Genomic DNA, 15,693 nt, shown 5'->3' with positions numbered 1-15,693 from the left:
TGATTTTACCACAAGGTACCTAACACAAAGCAACAAACACATGTATCTTCTAAACATTAAAATACACCCTCTACAAAACCTTAAAAAGCAGTCTCACAAAACAAATATAAGTACACTTTCGAATATTCGACTATAAAAAAAAAACAAAAGACGTCACTAGATACACATAAACATGTGTTGCCATAAAAAAAAAAGATGTACCTGACACATGACAACGAGCACGCATATCCTCTAAATATTAAAAAATATCATCTGTAAATGAATAAACCTTTAAAAAGCGCCATTTTCAAAAAAATGAAAAGAAAGACGATAAGTATGGAGTATGCCCTCTCTTAATCAAAATCGATAACATTTAAAAAAATGAATAACGTGTACCCTTAAAGAAAAGAAATATCAACAAGCCCACGAACACGTCACGTAAACCTTGAAAAGCACAAATCCTCATTCAGCCTTAGTAATATTGTTAGAGACTCCGTGATTCTTGTGCTGTGCCAGTTTCTAATATCCGTCTTTCACGAGAGAAGAAGAAGTTAGAAGGGCGAGCTGAAACGTTGTCCCATACAGTCAATCCAAACTCCTCGGCCACGCTTGCTCCTTCTTTCAGGGTAAAAACAATTCGAACGCCTCTTTCTTTCTATCTTTGACGATCGAGACGAAACCCTAAAATTTTCTCATTTAAATCCCTGACCCTTTCGTTTTCCTCAACCCCCCTCCCCCCCCCCCCCCCCCCCCCCCCCGCTTTTTCTACAATCTTTGCGTTTTCGTCTTTGTCTTTCTCTTGGGTACCGTCTTTGAACGATGCCCCTTTCGTGCTCTTAATTTGGTTCTGCCCTCGTAGATAGGCAATGGCGTCATCAGACGAGGACGAAGAGTTTGTACCGGACCAGGTGTCCAAGTATTACTTCGTGGACGAGAACGAGGATCCCATCTCGTTTGCGGTGTTGCCTCTGCAATGGAGCGATGGGCAGAGGACCGGCGGCGGCGACGAGAGGGTCGTCTTGCACGGGATTGCTGACAGCGGGCAACAGAAGGTGTACAAGCCGGTCGTCGCCTGGAAGCTGGAGCTATCGGAGAAGAAGCCTACCATGTCCGTTCTAACCAAAGATGAGAAGTGGTATGATTCCCTTGCCTTGGCCTGTAGTGATGCATGCAGACCGTATTGCTTTACTCATGCGCTTTCGGATCTTTTTGGCTTAATTTCCTTAATTTTCCCCAGTTATTAGAAGTATTGAGCGCCTTTATTTATTTGGGTTCCATGGTTTCTCAGGATAGAGCTATCCAAGCCAAGGTCGTGCTACGAGGAAATGATAAGGTCAGCAATGATCATGGTGCAGACACTTCATTTTGCTTATACAAATCCAAACGCTTCAGTAAAAGATCTGTGGGAACATTTACGGAAGACATTCAGGTGTGTCATAGTTCCTTGGCCCTAGAAATGCATTTTTTTTTTAATAATGTGTTTGTTTGCGTTTCTCACAACTTAACTTTTTAACTTATTACTCCTGTTGCACCTCTAGCCATCTTATTTTGACGACTTATTTAGTAACTTTTTTTTTTATGTCGGATGAGACGTTCTTAATGTGTTTATGTAATTGGCAGTATGTATCAGCCTGAGCCATCTGATGATGATTTGCGGGAACATCGATCCCTGATTCATGAGGTGGTCAAAAGACATGAAGTGCTTGCTAAAGCTAAGGTTGGTCTGGAAAATTCCGCTTGAAGGTGCTGATATAAGAATGTGGACTAGATTTACTTAGGTCATAAGGCCAGTGTTATCAGTATCAGTGTGTATCGGCCTGACCTGTATCGGTATTCAGGGCCGATTCAGCTAATTTGTAATAAATGTCAAAAAATACCAAAAATATATATATATTTTATTAATTTTAAATTATTTTAATGGTTTTAACATGTGTCACGTTATGATTGACACGTAATAGTTTATTATTATTTTTGAGCCGATACAGAACGATTCACCTGAGTACCGGTATCGACCGATACAGATGAATCGGCTGCCCAACTATTCAGGGCAGATACCGATACTGACAGCATTGCATAAGGCCATTAAGTTACACATGATTTCTACATGACTGTAGCTTCCAAAATTTCTTCCAATTTCTTGTAACCTCATAGATAATTTAGATAACTATTCATGCTCTCTTCGTTTTGCTTGAAACCACTCCAAAATAGGGCAATGATTTTCAGCTAGCATGCATGGCTGAAGTGGTTAGATCTGGTTGGACAAAGAAGCTTATCATTGGTTTGAATCATCTCCACTCCACTTTTGAGAGTTTCATCATTAGACATGGGTCAGGGAAGGTTTCCAGGAAGGGAAATGGAAACAGAAATGTCTTGGGTAATAAAAAACTGGAAACAAGGGGTTTTCAGGCTCATGCTAAATGAGAAGCAAGAAATGAATCAGATTACAAAGTTGAAACCAATTAGGAAACATATGGGAAATATGTAGGAAGAGTAAAAGTTTTTCACTTTAAATTGCAAATTAAAAATATTTAGAACTAATTGTGTAATGCATTAATTTGCAGGCTTGCAGTCTTTTTATTGTTTGAAGACTCTAATCTCTAGCTCGATATATGATAATATAGATTTTTACAAATATAACACAAGTACAAATGTGATAGTAATATGCACATAAGGTTATACATTTATTCGAACTTGTACATAAGGTTATACATCTATTCAAACTTGTTACAACTATTATTAATGAATATTTTCATAAAATATATGAATACATACTGCAACAATCTGAGAATTCACACAAGTTGATTATGCTTCACACAAATAAAATTCTTAGCAATATACTTCTATGAATAAGTATAATAAATAAAGTTTTCAAATTCATAATAAATATTTACATTTTATAAGGGACTGATTCAAGGGATAAAGTAAAAGTCACATGGTTAGTTTTAGGTTATGAAAACAAATCCCGACCTTGCATTTTGCATATTACATACTTTTTTACATTAGAAAATGTAAAAAGTATAAGATTTGGCGACAATGAGTGAATAGAAATTCTGAAAGGCAACTGCATCTCAGCTCTTTCTTATAGAGGAAGCATGTTTCACGTCTAAGGGAAACACGTTAATTCAGATGGTGTTTCCCATGGTTTTGCAAATAATCAGATTTATATTTTATAAGTGGTTACTCCGGAACTGCATTTGCCACATGTAGGTAATGGTTTTGGTGACATTTGATAGAGTTTTAGCGTTATTGTTTCAAAACCAAAACTTTTGCAAACCCAGCACCCCTTGGACCAAAGAGAGAGCAATCATCTAAACAACTTTTTCTCTTTTTTGACATTGCTTGTAACGCCCCAAAATTTTAACCCAACTTTTGAAGATTTTTTTTATAACAGCGGAAACAAGAAATACTATAGGGTTAAGCATTTCAGAACATTATAGTGGAGAGAGAACCCAAACCATTTATTTCATTTCATTATCAATGAAAATTAACATTAGAGTTTTACATGATATGAACAATTAAATTACAATAGACCCAAGCAATCCCTGGAACAATAAATCAAAAATCTCGATCCAATGCCTCATCCTACAGTCGCTCGTAAATGCTATTATTCACCTGAAAATAGTAAAATTATAAGAATTAGACTACAACTGTCTAAGTAGGAAATCTGTAACTTTTAATGCACGTATATCATGAATCTAGTATATGATGTGAGTGTCATGTGTGATTTTCAGCATATACAGAAGCACGTAAAACAGACTATGCCACAACAATAACAGACATATATTTAAGCAAGTAAGCAGATTATGCAACAATTATAATTAAACAAGTAAAACATATTTTGCAACAACAATAACAGTAGCATGCATAATTTTCATATAACAGTAACTATATGAATTCAATATCTCATATTTACGCATTTCAGGATTTGCATTTCATCACAAGCTCAGAATATAAAGCATGCTTGAAAGAATATGAAATTATCTCTCTAGTAACTCCACTCACTGTGATACCTAACTATTCTAAATAGTGTTTTTATTATCTTATTCCGCGGGTACACGCGGGCCGAATCATCTGTAATGGAAGAGAACATTCGGGAGTTTATTATTCATGAATGTTTTATTAACCCGAACATTTTAACCGAAACTGTAAATCCTAAAGGAGCGGCCAGTGATCGAGAGAACCTCCCAAAGGCCAAAACCAAAACAAGATGCATCCCTAACTTCTGCAGAAAAACATAAAGCTACCACCTAAGACATATTGGTAGTCTGGGTCCCCTTCAACTCCGAGGACTGGGGTCTAACGAGTCACTTTAGCTCAAAACGGATAAACACATGTCCTCGAAGTTTTGTACCACCTACCCTCTCAAAGGTAAGCCTGAATCTGAGTGGGTTAATCTTTTCATTTAATTAATTTCTCGAAGTACACGACATTTCCCCAACTTCCTTCTACTACCATAGCAGTAGAATTCTCAATCTTAGTCATTTTACCAAGGTGTATAAAACAGTCCCAATTCTTTGTCATATTGATTGTATAAACCCACTCAAAGTGCTCCGGTGCCTTTAAACCAGTCAAACACGCAAGCCCGGTACCTTGAAACCAGTCAGGCCATAGAAATTAAATTGAAGTTTTTCATCAGTATTATGATCATTATCCAGAATACTTCGGTACCTTTAAACCGTCAAGCACCTAGACCTCAATACCTTTAAACCGGGCGGGTACACAACATTTACGATCAAGTTTTCATTATTTTTATTGTCATAGTACACAAGCTAATAGCCCAAGTACCCGCATCGGGTAATCTATTCATATTGCCCATTAGGCAAAGCACATATCCATATGTCACTAAGTGCACCATCATATATTTGTAACCAATATAACAACCTCATTCTTCAAACACAGATAATAAGCTGCATGCAAGCAATTCAAATTATACATTTTCTGACAAAAAAGCAGTTTAAGCACATGGTATTTCATGTAAATCAGTTACAACACTAGAGAAACCTGGAAGTATGCAATTTACTGTTTAAACATATTACCAAGTCTGATCTGCTGTTTCAACCTTGAAAACACGCAAACCAAATCTTAGTTTTTCTTAAAAGCCATGTAGCATAATTACAAAACCACAATCTGTTTGAATCCGGTTTTATAATTTGAACATTTTCAAATATGTAGGTAAACATAACAGAACCATAAGTTGTGTGGATCCGATGCATAATTTGAACATTCTCAAATACACAGTATGCCAGAACCATAGGCTGATTGGATCATATTTATAATTTGAACATACATAACATAACTATAAGTTATGTGGATCAGATTCATAATTTAAACTCAATGTAACAACCTCATTCCTCAAACACACATAACAGGCTGCATACAAGCAATTCAAATAATCCATTGCAGTCTAATCAATGATAACAATAGCAGTATATGTTGCTGAGTGTGTTTGAGGCAAACTAGAGTCTAAACCAGGGTTACCGGAAGCGCCTAGCTAAAAGGGGAAGCGCGCTTCCCCGAAGCCTGCTTCGGAAGCGCGAAACGTCGCGCTTCCGAAGCGTGGGGGGAAGCGTCCCCCTTTTTTGGGAAGCACGCTTCCCTTTAATGGGGGACGCGTTTCCCTTTAATGGGGGACACACTTCCCTTTAATGGGAAGCACGCTTCCCATCACGCTTCCCCCACGCTTCCCCCTCGCTTCCCCTGTTTTTTTCAATTTTTTTGTATTTTTTATTTTTTATTTTTATTTTTTTTTGCTTCCCCCTCACTTCCGAGACGCTTCCTAGGTCGCTTTCGAGACGCTTCCTAGGTCGCTTCCGAGACACTTCCCGAATCGGTCCTAAGTGGTCCCACGCTTCCTCGCTTCCTAAAATATTGAAAGTGCCTCGCTTCCTGCTCCCGCTTCCTCAACTGGCAACCATAGTCTAAACCAGTTTATGTGTAGTTTCGATCATTTTCCATCAGAATCGATCAATGATTTCAGTTCATAAGGCTGGTCGAAATATACACCATTATGCTAACCAGAATTTAATATAAAAATGCCATGTTGTACATAATGAACCAGACTCAATCTGCTAACATAAGCCTCTGTATAATTTTCAGAATGAACCGACCCATTCGGCTAACAAAAATTCACTTAAACATGGTATGTTTTACTAAATGAATCAAACTAAGATTAGGCTAACAAGAGGTTACATAAACATGCTATGTACTATTAAATGAAACATACACAAAAGATCGACTAACAGGTGTTAACATGAACATAAATGATACCGATGCACAATAGGCTAACAACAGACCCATTTGGCTAACATAAATTAACTTAACATAGTAGGTTTGCTAAATGAAACGTACCTAGGTGGCTAACAGGAATTTAAGTAAACATGCTATGTTTTAATAAATGAAACATATATTAATCGGTTAACAAAGATTAATGTTTTGTTAAATGCAACAGACTCAAATTAAAACTAACATGAGAGTACACAAACATGCTATGTACTACTTATTGAAACATACGCCAAATCAAATAACAGGGAATTAACACATACATGCTGTGTTCACCTAAAGGTATTAGACACACATGGCTAATAGTAAAGCACATAAACATGCTTATGTACATTTAAAGGAAGCAGATACAAAATCAGATAACATGATTTAATATAGGTATACTTCATTTCACAGCGTAAAACAAACACGAATCAGCTAACATCAAGTACTCAACCGAAACCCCAACACAGGGCAATCAGACAGGTACATTTTGATTCCAAGATTTCTGAGCATCTGTCCCTAAGAGAAAAATCAGAATGCTCTCATTTGGAGGTCCGAGAAAAATCCCAACACTCATTAATCAAATACAGTTTTAGGTCCACCGGAAATCCCCAATTTGCAAGATCGGTTGTGGTTTCTTTCCGCAACACCAGAAATCCCCAAATTAGAGGATCGATTTGGGGTTTCAGACATCCAACATAGCATGCCGACCCAAGACCCACCGATCAAGAAATACTTCAATGGTTCTTATGCATCGGATATCGTAGCTACCGAAACCCTCAACTCATAGACTTGGGTTTTCCGGCAGCCAAGAATTTCGTCAGACACTCGGTTCCCTTCCCTTGACCGACCCAATCACATCAGTCGATACCTACGGAAAAAATACCAGATCCTACTTGTTCCAGTGATTTGAGGAGGCTACAATGAGAGGAGAAGGTGGCTGACGCTGCTGCGAGAAGGATGTCACCGACGGCCCTGGTTGCTGGTGACGGCGACAACAGGTGGTCGGAGTCGTCGACCGGGAAGAGAGTGAGAGACGAGGCAGCGGGAGGAAAAGGGGCGAGACCCTCTCCCCCACTTAACGAGAGGCGACCCCCTCCCTCTTCCGGAAAGGGAGGAGGGGATAACCCTCTCCCCGATGGTTACGCGCCCTCCCAACAGATCAAGAATCGTGCTAGGGCACGATTTTTTATCTGAGACCTTTAGATACATCCAGGTTTGGGTCCAAAACCCGCGACCCGCGACTTGAGATCCAACATGAATTGGATTCTGGGTCTAGTTATAATTATGGATCCATAGGTTGGATCCAAATGGGTCCAACGGTAGATCCTACCCAAAATTATTTATTTATTTATTTAGAATTATTATTATATATACTTTAATACCCATCTTGTAGGTTTCTTATGGATCCGGGTAACGGGTCCTAGGCCCAAATCATATAGAATGACTCAAATTTTTTGGGTATTACATTGCTTTTTTGTCTCTTAAATAGGTGGCACAACTACTTGTTGAGGATACTTCTAAGAAGAGGAAATCGTCAAGTGAGGTTGGTAGCACTTCCCTTATTTGAGTTCCTTTCAATTGTTGATATGTTTTTTTGAGTACATGACCCAAAACTCTTCATTTCATGGGGTTTCTGTTTGTAGGATGTTCTGGCTAGATCTGGTCCTAAGAAGTGTAAATTTATAGTTGATGATGTTGATGATAATGATGATGATGATGACAACAAGGATACAGATGAGAGTTTAGGAGAGGCAGATGGTGATTCAGATGACTCGGAGGAAGAAGCAGACTTGTTCGACCCTGTTTGTGCAATTTGCGATAATGGTGGTGAACTTTTATGGTATGGTCCATTGGCATTTCTTGGTATTTATTTATATATTGTGTTTTGAAGTTTGTCAGTTTGATACTTTTCCCAGATCTTTATGTTGTTTTAGATGAAACATAGTGTTTTTCTCTATGTATCTTTACCAATAATTATAAAAGGAAAAACCTAAGCTATGTTGCATTTGCATTACAAAAGTCTTTTGATCTTGGGATTGTTGTGGCATGTTATCCACATAAATATACACAAGCACCAACACATCTACATGAATAGAAATGCCTTAAGAGCATCTTTTTGGTGACATGTCTTTAAAAGTACTAGTGCATGCGATCAATGTGGTAAGTTGGTTCTTCCTAAGAGTAGGTCAATCTTTTGGTCATTCTCATTCGAGTTTGGCAAAACATGTATAAACCTTGAACAACCTCATCTTGAAGGCCTGTTAGGTCAGATAAGGCCAGATCTGGATACATCTGTATTTGGGTCTAAAGCTTTTCTTTTGTTCTTCTCAACCTTTTTAGAAAGTACTTAATGATGTTAGCTTAGCTTATGTGTCTCTTGTTTGTGTTTATTAGAGGACTTATTTTGGAAAATGAAATCCCTCTAGACCCCTTTTAATATGATGTGATGCACTTGTGACCTATGCTTCTCTCTCTCTCTTCTCTCTCACACAGTTATGGTCAAAACTCAATTGATTGACTAGTTGCCTAGTTGAGCTAGTCATGGGCTCGTAATTGATTGGATTTTACACGGCATCTAGTCCTTCCTAGATGACCTAGTTTATGATGTTGACTAGGATTGACACATTTCTTTTTCTTTTTAAGATCTCTTGTAATTAAGAAGAGGGGGAATTGAACTTCTACACCCATCCCTATGTCTCTCTTTCTCTCCTTCTCCTCTTCTTCCTCTTCCTTCCTTTCAGCCTTCCTCCTCCTCCCTTTATTTTGTACGTTTTGTTTTTACATGTTTGAAAAAGTATGCTTGATGGCCTAGTCGACTAGGCATAAATCAGGCTTTTGCTGTCTTGGTACCTAGTCAACAACTAGGACTTTTGACTATATAACTTATAGTGTGGGTTAAAAATGGATATCATCATTTTTGTGGCATTGGTCCTGTAATAACTCGACAAAAAAGAAAAATGTTTGGATCCGGGCCGGATCCAGACCCGGGTAAATAAGGCGGTTGCATGCTTTTAAAAGCACGCAGCGACGAAGGGGGGAGGTTCTCGAAACCTCCTTCCCCCTCTCGTCTCTCAGTCTCTGCGGTTTTCCCCCCAACCGCCTCTCTACCTCGGGTCTTCGATAGACAGCGAGGCAGGGGGGTTTCAAACACGAAATCCCCCTCACCGTCTCTCTCCCGACGCCCATCTCTCTTCCCTTCTTCCCCCCGACTCGTCTCTACACCCTCTCTCTCGTTGGAGACCCCGATAACCTGCCGCCACCTGCGACCTCCTTCCGTCGTCGCCGCTGCCGCCGTCGATGACTTCCAGGTACGCCCCTTCTCTCTCTTTCTCCTGCTTTCTCTCCTCTCCCCCTTTTCTTCTCCTTTTCAATCGGCAGGCCGACAAGGGGCGACACCCCCTACCGCCTGTGTCTGACTGGTTGGCAGGGGCTTTTGCCCCTGCCTCTCGCCTTTCGGAGAGCCGGCAGGGGGCGACGCCCCCCTGCCACCTGTTTTTGCTCGGTCAGCAGGGGTTCCCAACCCCTGCCCCTCTCTCTCTCTCGTTCTCTGCGTTCGCTGGAAGGCTGACAGGAGGCCAGTGGCCCCTGTCGTGCCTTCCCCTACCTCTCTCGCTCTAGGTCTACCAGGAGGGTGGTGCCGAGCACCCCTCCTGGTCTATCTCCTCTTCGGAGGGACGACAAGGGTGAGACCCTGTCGTCAGCCTGCTCCAGCAGGCCGGCAGGAATCAAGCCCCTGCCGCCCCCGCTCTCTTTTTCGGCAGGCGGCAGGGCTGTCGCCTGCGTCGCTTCCTCGCGGGCAGAGGGCTCCCGAGGGAGGGCTCTCGGGTGGCCCTTGTGCTATGGTTGGCAGGGTGGCAGGGCCCTCTGCCTGCCTCTTGATCAGGCAGGTCGGCAGGGGCCGAACCCATGCCACCTCCTTTCTTTGGGTTCTCGGTAGGTTGGCAAGGGTCGAGCCCTTGCCACCTCCCTGAGTTCGGGAACGATGGCAGGGGCTGAGCCCTCTCGCCGTCTCCCTCTCTTTTTCTTAATTGGGTGGGCAGGGGTCGAGCCCCTGCCACCTCCCTATGTCCGGATAGGTCGGTAGGGGCCATCCCCTATCTTTTCTCTGCGTTTTGGTAGGCGGAGAGTGATCGAGCCCCCTCCTTGCTCCCTCTTCCCTGGCATTAGGCAGGGGCTTCACCCCTGCTTGTTTGCGTGTTCGTCAAGCAGGGACCAAGCCCTGACCTCTTTGCTCTTTCGGCGGGCAGGGCGAAGCCTCCCTCGTTGTCTTCTTCGGGCAAGGGTGCGACCCCCCTGCCTCCTCGGAGTCCGCTGACAGCAAGTCAGCAGAGGCTCGCAACCCCTACTCCTGCTTCTTGCGCTTATAGCAGGTGCGCATGTGCACGATACCCCTGCCTCTGCTTCCTTTACGTCAGGACGACGACTGTGCCCCTGACCTTTTATTTTTAGTGGTAGCTTGCTAAGATCGTTACTTTTGCAGCTCGTGCGACGGATTCTGATCGTGGTTCGCGACCCAAGCCGTCCACCGCTTACACTCGCAGACGCCAACAAGCTTGCAAACTCCAAAAGGTAGGGGAAGATTACACAGAAGACTTGGACAATTGAATTGAGTTAAATTAACTAAAAAGGACAATTAAATAAATATATATTTATACGAGTACGCATTTAACTCAAGGACGTGATTTCGCGATCCTTATCCTTTACTTTGTCGTTGCGCATCGCGCAAAGGTTTTGCGTTGCACTCCTGCTTACGGTCTTTACTTTGCCGTTGCGCATCGCGCAAAGGTTTGGCGTTGCACTCCTGTTTACAGTCTTTACTTGCCGTTGCACGTTGTGCCGAGGGTTTTCGTTGCACTTCTGCTTACCGCATTTACTTTGCCGTCGTGCTTTGCGCCTAGGCTCTTGCTTTTGCATCTGTTGGTATTGTCTTGCTATTGCAGATGACGTGCAAGTTCTTGCTCTTTGCGTATGCCTTAAAGGCATCCTCGTGGAGGATGCAAGAGGCATTTACCACTCTCCCTCTTGCGACAAGAGTTCAGTCGGGAGCGAGCGACACATCCTCGTCTAAGGAGAGGGATAACTCGCAAGGATCCTGGCTCTTCGTGTGCGCAGTCCTGCAGAGTCGACTTGAGATTTTAGGGAGCTACGCAAAAGCATCAAAGACTGCTCCAAATCGAAGCATTTGGAAGGATGTGACTGGCTGGTTCTGCTCGCCTTTTTGGCATATCTCGGGTGATCCCGAATTGGGGGTTCGAGCGAACTTCTTAGCGGGTGTTCTGTTGAGAAACCCATGAAAAGAAGTGTTTTCTCTGGTTACGGGTCATGGATCTGAAGATCCAGACCCGTGACATCCACTTCTTCATTAATGGCATTATGTAATATTGATTATTGTAATGAGGGTATTTTAGTACCCTAATTTTGTAATCACATGTTTTAATATAAAGGAATACACAACAGTCGACCCTAACACTGCAGGGTATCAGTTTTTCCCAAACCTCTCTCTCCCTTTCTCTATCTCTCTCTGTTTCGCAGTTCTCTCGCGTGGAACGATCTGCAGGTTGCAAATCTAACATGGTATCAGAGCCACGCTTCAGTTGAAACTGGAATCGATCCAAAAAGGCACGTCTGAAGATCTATTTCTTCTCTATTTCCTCCAAAAAGGTACGTCTGTTTCTCGTTTTTTTTTGGGATCACGACTGACCCAACCAGTCTCATTCTTTTCATCCCACGTCTGTTTCTCGATTTTTTCTGGGGTTCACGACTGACCCAACCAACTCAGATTTTTCTGGTTTCTGGGGTTCACGATTGACCCAGCCAACTCAGATTTTTCTGGGGTTCACGTCTCATTCATTCTTTCCTTTTCTCACCCAGCCAACTCAGATTTTTCTGGGGTTCACGTCTCATTCATTCTTTCCTTTTCTCCTTACAGTTTCCTTTTCTCTTACTTCGGTGGTGACCGAACCTTGGTTTCTCCACAGTTTTCTTTCTGTCTCTTGAGTGACTCAGCCCAGATTTTCGACCCAAATCCCTAGTTGAAAATACCTTTTATTCATCCCTACACTTTCCTCATTCAGACACTAACAAGCCCAAATTTTTGATTCAGCTGCATCCTTGATCAAATCTGATCAAGCCGATACATTCTCATTGTGTCAATACATAGTAGGAATACACATTCACATTGATATTTTTTGGGATTTTCATATCCGATATTCCATTTCATATACAAATCAGAAATCTGATTGATATTCAATTTCTGTTTCATATCAACAATCTGAATTAGTTCCTGCAAAAAAAAAAGGGTTACAAAAACTGCAGGTGTAAGCAGATTGTGCTGAATACATTCTTAATTCTGTGAAACATGAATTCACTTCCTAGCCAGTCAGTTCTTTCTTCAAGTTTCCTCAGCCAACTCGTATCTGAAAAATTAAATAATGGTAACTTTTTGACTTGGAAGAGACAAATCATACCTTTCATTAGGAGTCAGGATCTTTCTGGACATCTGGATGGATCTATTCCAGTTCCTCCTGAGTTCATATCACAAGAAGAAAGGGACAACAAAGGGGAATCTACTACCGTATATGTTAGAAATCCTGAATTTGTGGCTTGGATGAAAATAGACCAAGCGCTTGTTGCTTATATTACATCAACACTGTCACAAGAGGTTCTTGTAGCCATTCCAGATGACTGCACTGCCATGCAACTTTGGAACAGACTTGTTCAGACATACTCACACGTTTCTCAGGCCAGGATTATGTTTCTTAAAAGAGAATTTCAAATGTTAAGAAAGGATTCCATGACCATCATGGAATATTTGAACAAAATGAAGGTTATCACAGATCAGTTAGCAGTTGTTGGAAGTACAGTTTCTGATAAAGATTTGGTACAACAAACCCTCAGTGGATTGGGACACGACTATCATATGATTGTCACTTCCCTGTTATGTTTACCTGAGCTGCCCAACTTTGAAGATCTGCGCGCAAAATTGTTACAATATGAGATGAATCTAAAGGGATTTTCTGAAGAATCATCTATGCATACTGGGGCACAAGAAGTTCTTTCTACAGGGGTTACTTATGCACGAGGACGAGGAAGCTATGATATCAAGGGAAAAGGAGCACAAGGGAGAAGTGGTCATGGAGGTCGTGGATTATTGCCTACACCCAACTCATATACCAACCTACAAAGACAGAGGCCAATTCCTACTTGCTTTCTGTGTAATAAAAGGGGGCATATCAAAGCTAACTGCTGGTTCAATCCCCTAAATAAAGGAAAATCAACACAAACTGAAGCAAAAAGAGTCGCAGACAGTACAAGGACCAACGAAGAAGTAAAAGAGTTGTTGTTGTCAGCCTTAGCAGAATTGAATCTGAAACAAAATGAGCAAGGTACTTGGTATGTGGACTCTGGCGCAACGACTCACATTACTGGTGATGCAGGTAAGCTCCTAAAACTTGTTCCTTACATTGGTAGAAGTAGTATAGTTACTGGAGATGGATCACACCACTCTGTCTCGCATATTGGAAACTCCATCATACCCTTGCCCGAATCTTCCATCAATCTTTCAAATGTTCTTTATGCTTCTAATATCAAGAAAAACATTGTTTCAGTTTCTAAACTTGTTGATGATATCAAAGCCTCAGTTGAATTTACTCCCTCTTCTGTTCTTGTTAAGGATCTCTGCACGAAGGAGACGTTCGCTAGAGAAAAACGGCAAGACAATATGTATGTTTTTCAAGAAGATTCTTCAGCACATATTCGCTCTGCAGACCCAAACTTGAAGCTCCAATCATCGTTGTCTTCTGAAAATCCTACCTGCGTTTTTAGTGTCTCTGAAATCAATAAGCCAAACCTTTGGCATGGTCGTCTAGGTCACTGCAGTAATAGTTTCATTGAAAAGCTTGTTTCAAATAACCTCATTCCCAAGTCAAGTTTAGGAATAAATGTCAATGACAACAAATGTTCTAGTTGTCTCTTATGTAAGAGTCATGTTTTACCATTTCATTCTATCAATAAAAGAGCTTCAAGACCTTTTGAGACTATCTGTTCTGATGTTTGGGGGCCTGCTCCAGTTGCTTCTATGTCTGAAACTAGATATTATCTTTTATTTGTTGATAGTTATTCTCGCTATTCCTGGATATTTTTCATGAAACATAAATCTGAGACTTTCAAGTTGTTTCGTAACTTCCATTCCTTTGTCAAAAACCAATTTTCTGAAAACATCCTAAGTTTTCAATGTGACGGTGGAGGTGAATTTTCTTCCATTGACTTTACTAACTTTCTTCAAAGTAATGGGATAAGGAAAAAGGTGTCTTGCCCACACATACCTCAGCATAATGGGATTGCTGAAAGGAAGCATCGCCATATTGTTGAGAGTCCGATGAGCATGATGCATGACAGTAATCTTCCGATCACTTTATGGACAGAGGCTTTTCATTTTGCAGTTTATGTGATAAATCGATTGCCCATGACTATTTTGGAAAACAAGTCTCCTTACTTGTCTCTTTTTGGTATCCACCCCAACTACTATGATTTGCATGTGTTTGGTTGTTTATGCTATGTTCATGTTGACAGTTCAAGGAGACATAAGTTTCAGGACAAGGCTTTGAAGTGCAGGTTTGTGGGTTATGCTGATGACTATAAAGGGTACAAGTGCTATGATCCGGTGAGCAAGCGCATCAAAATATCAAGAAATGTCATCTTCGATGAATTGAATTTTGATTGTCGATGTACTAGTTCTTCAGAATCAAAACATAAAGTTGAGGCTTATTATCCTTGGTTGAATTATGAACTTCTCTCAGGAGCTAGCGATGCTTGCTCAAATTGCACTCAAAAGGATAAGAAACCTGTGTCTACTGATGGAATGATTGATCATGAAAATACAGACTCAACTTTTAATCCAGGAAGGTATAAAGGCCTTGTCTACACTCGACGAGAAAGAGAATCACCCACCATAGTTGATTCAGACATGGACACATCCTCAACATCCAACATTGTTGATACTAGAAGATCCACACGTTCTCGCCATCCAATTGAAAGGTGGGTCAGTTATGAAAATTTCTCATTAGATTTTCAACTCTTTCTAACAGCCTTGAATAAAGAAGATGAACACACAACGTTCTCTCAAGCATCAAATTCCAGAAGATGGATTGAAGCAATGAATGAGGAGATGGAAGCTCTACATGAATGTGGTACGTGGGATGTCGTATCAAGACCACCTGACAGAAATGTTGTTGGTTCAAAATGGGTGTACAAAATAAAGTATAAACCAGATGGGACTATAGAGCGATACAAGGCGAGACTTGTAGCCAAAGGTTTTACACAGGAGCAAGGACAAGATTATGATGAAACTTTTAGTCCAGTGGTGAGGATGGGGACAATCCGAGTCATACTTTCTTTAGCTATTGAACACCAATGGACCATTAGCCAACTTGATGTGAAGAATGCTTTTCT

At 41.1% G+C, this 15,693-nt stretch overlaps 1 protein-coding gene across 2 annotated transcripts in view; it reads left to right on the top strand.

The window, feature by feature from the left end:
* The first annotated feature begins 478 nt into the window (after positions 1-478).
* Positions 479-15,693, top strand: part of LOC149818688 (protein ENHANCED DOWNY MILDEW 2-like) — a 120,106-nt gene continuing 104,891 nt past the window's right edge. Inside the window, exons 1-6 of one of the 2 annotated variants that reach the window (XM_089985337.1) lie at positions 479-605; positions 839-1,114; positions 1,268-1,408; positions 1,600-1,696; positions 7,733-7,786; positions 7,887-8,083. In XM_089985337.1, coding sequence (XP_089841463.1) covers positions 846-1,114; positions 1,268-1,408; positions 1,600-1,696; positions 7,733-7,786; positions 7,887-8,083 — 758 coding nt within the window. In that variant the 5' untranslated portion in view covers positions 479-605; positions 839-845. The remainder of the gene's footprint in view (positions 606-838; positions 1,115-1,267; positions 1,409-1,599; positions 1,697-7,732; positions 7,787-7,886; positions 8,084-15,693) is intronic. The other variant, XM_089985336.1, reaches the window with a different exon arrangement.

This window comes from Nuphar pumila, chromosome 13 (genome assembly GCF_984573655.1).
Source record: "Nuphar pumila chromosome 13, dmNupPumi1.hap1.1, whole genome shotgun sequence".
NCBI lineage: Eukaryota > Viridiplantae > Streptophyta > Magnoliopsida > Nymphaeales > Nymphaeaceae > Nuphar > Nuphar pumila.
Note: the sequence above shows the minus strand (reverse complement) of the source record. Positions and strands in the feature narration are given on the sequence as shown.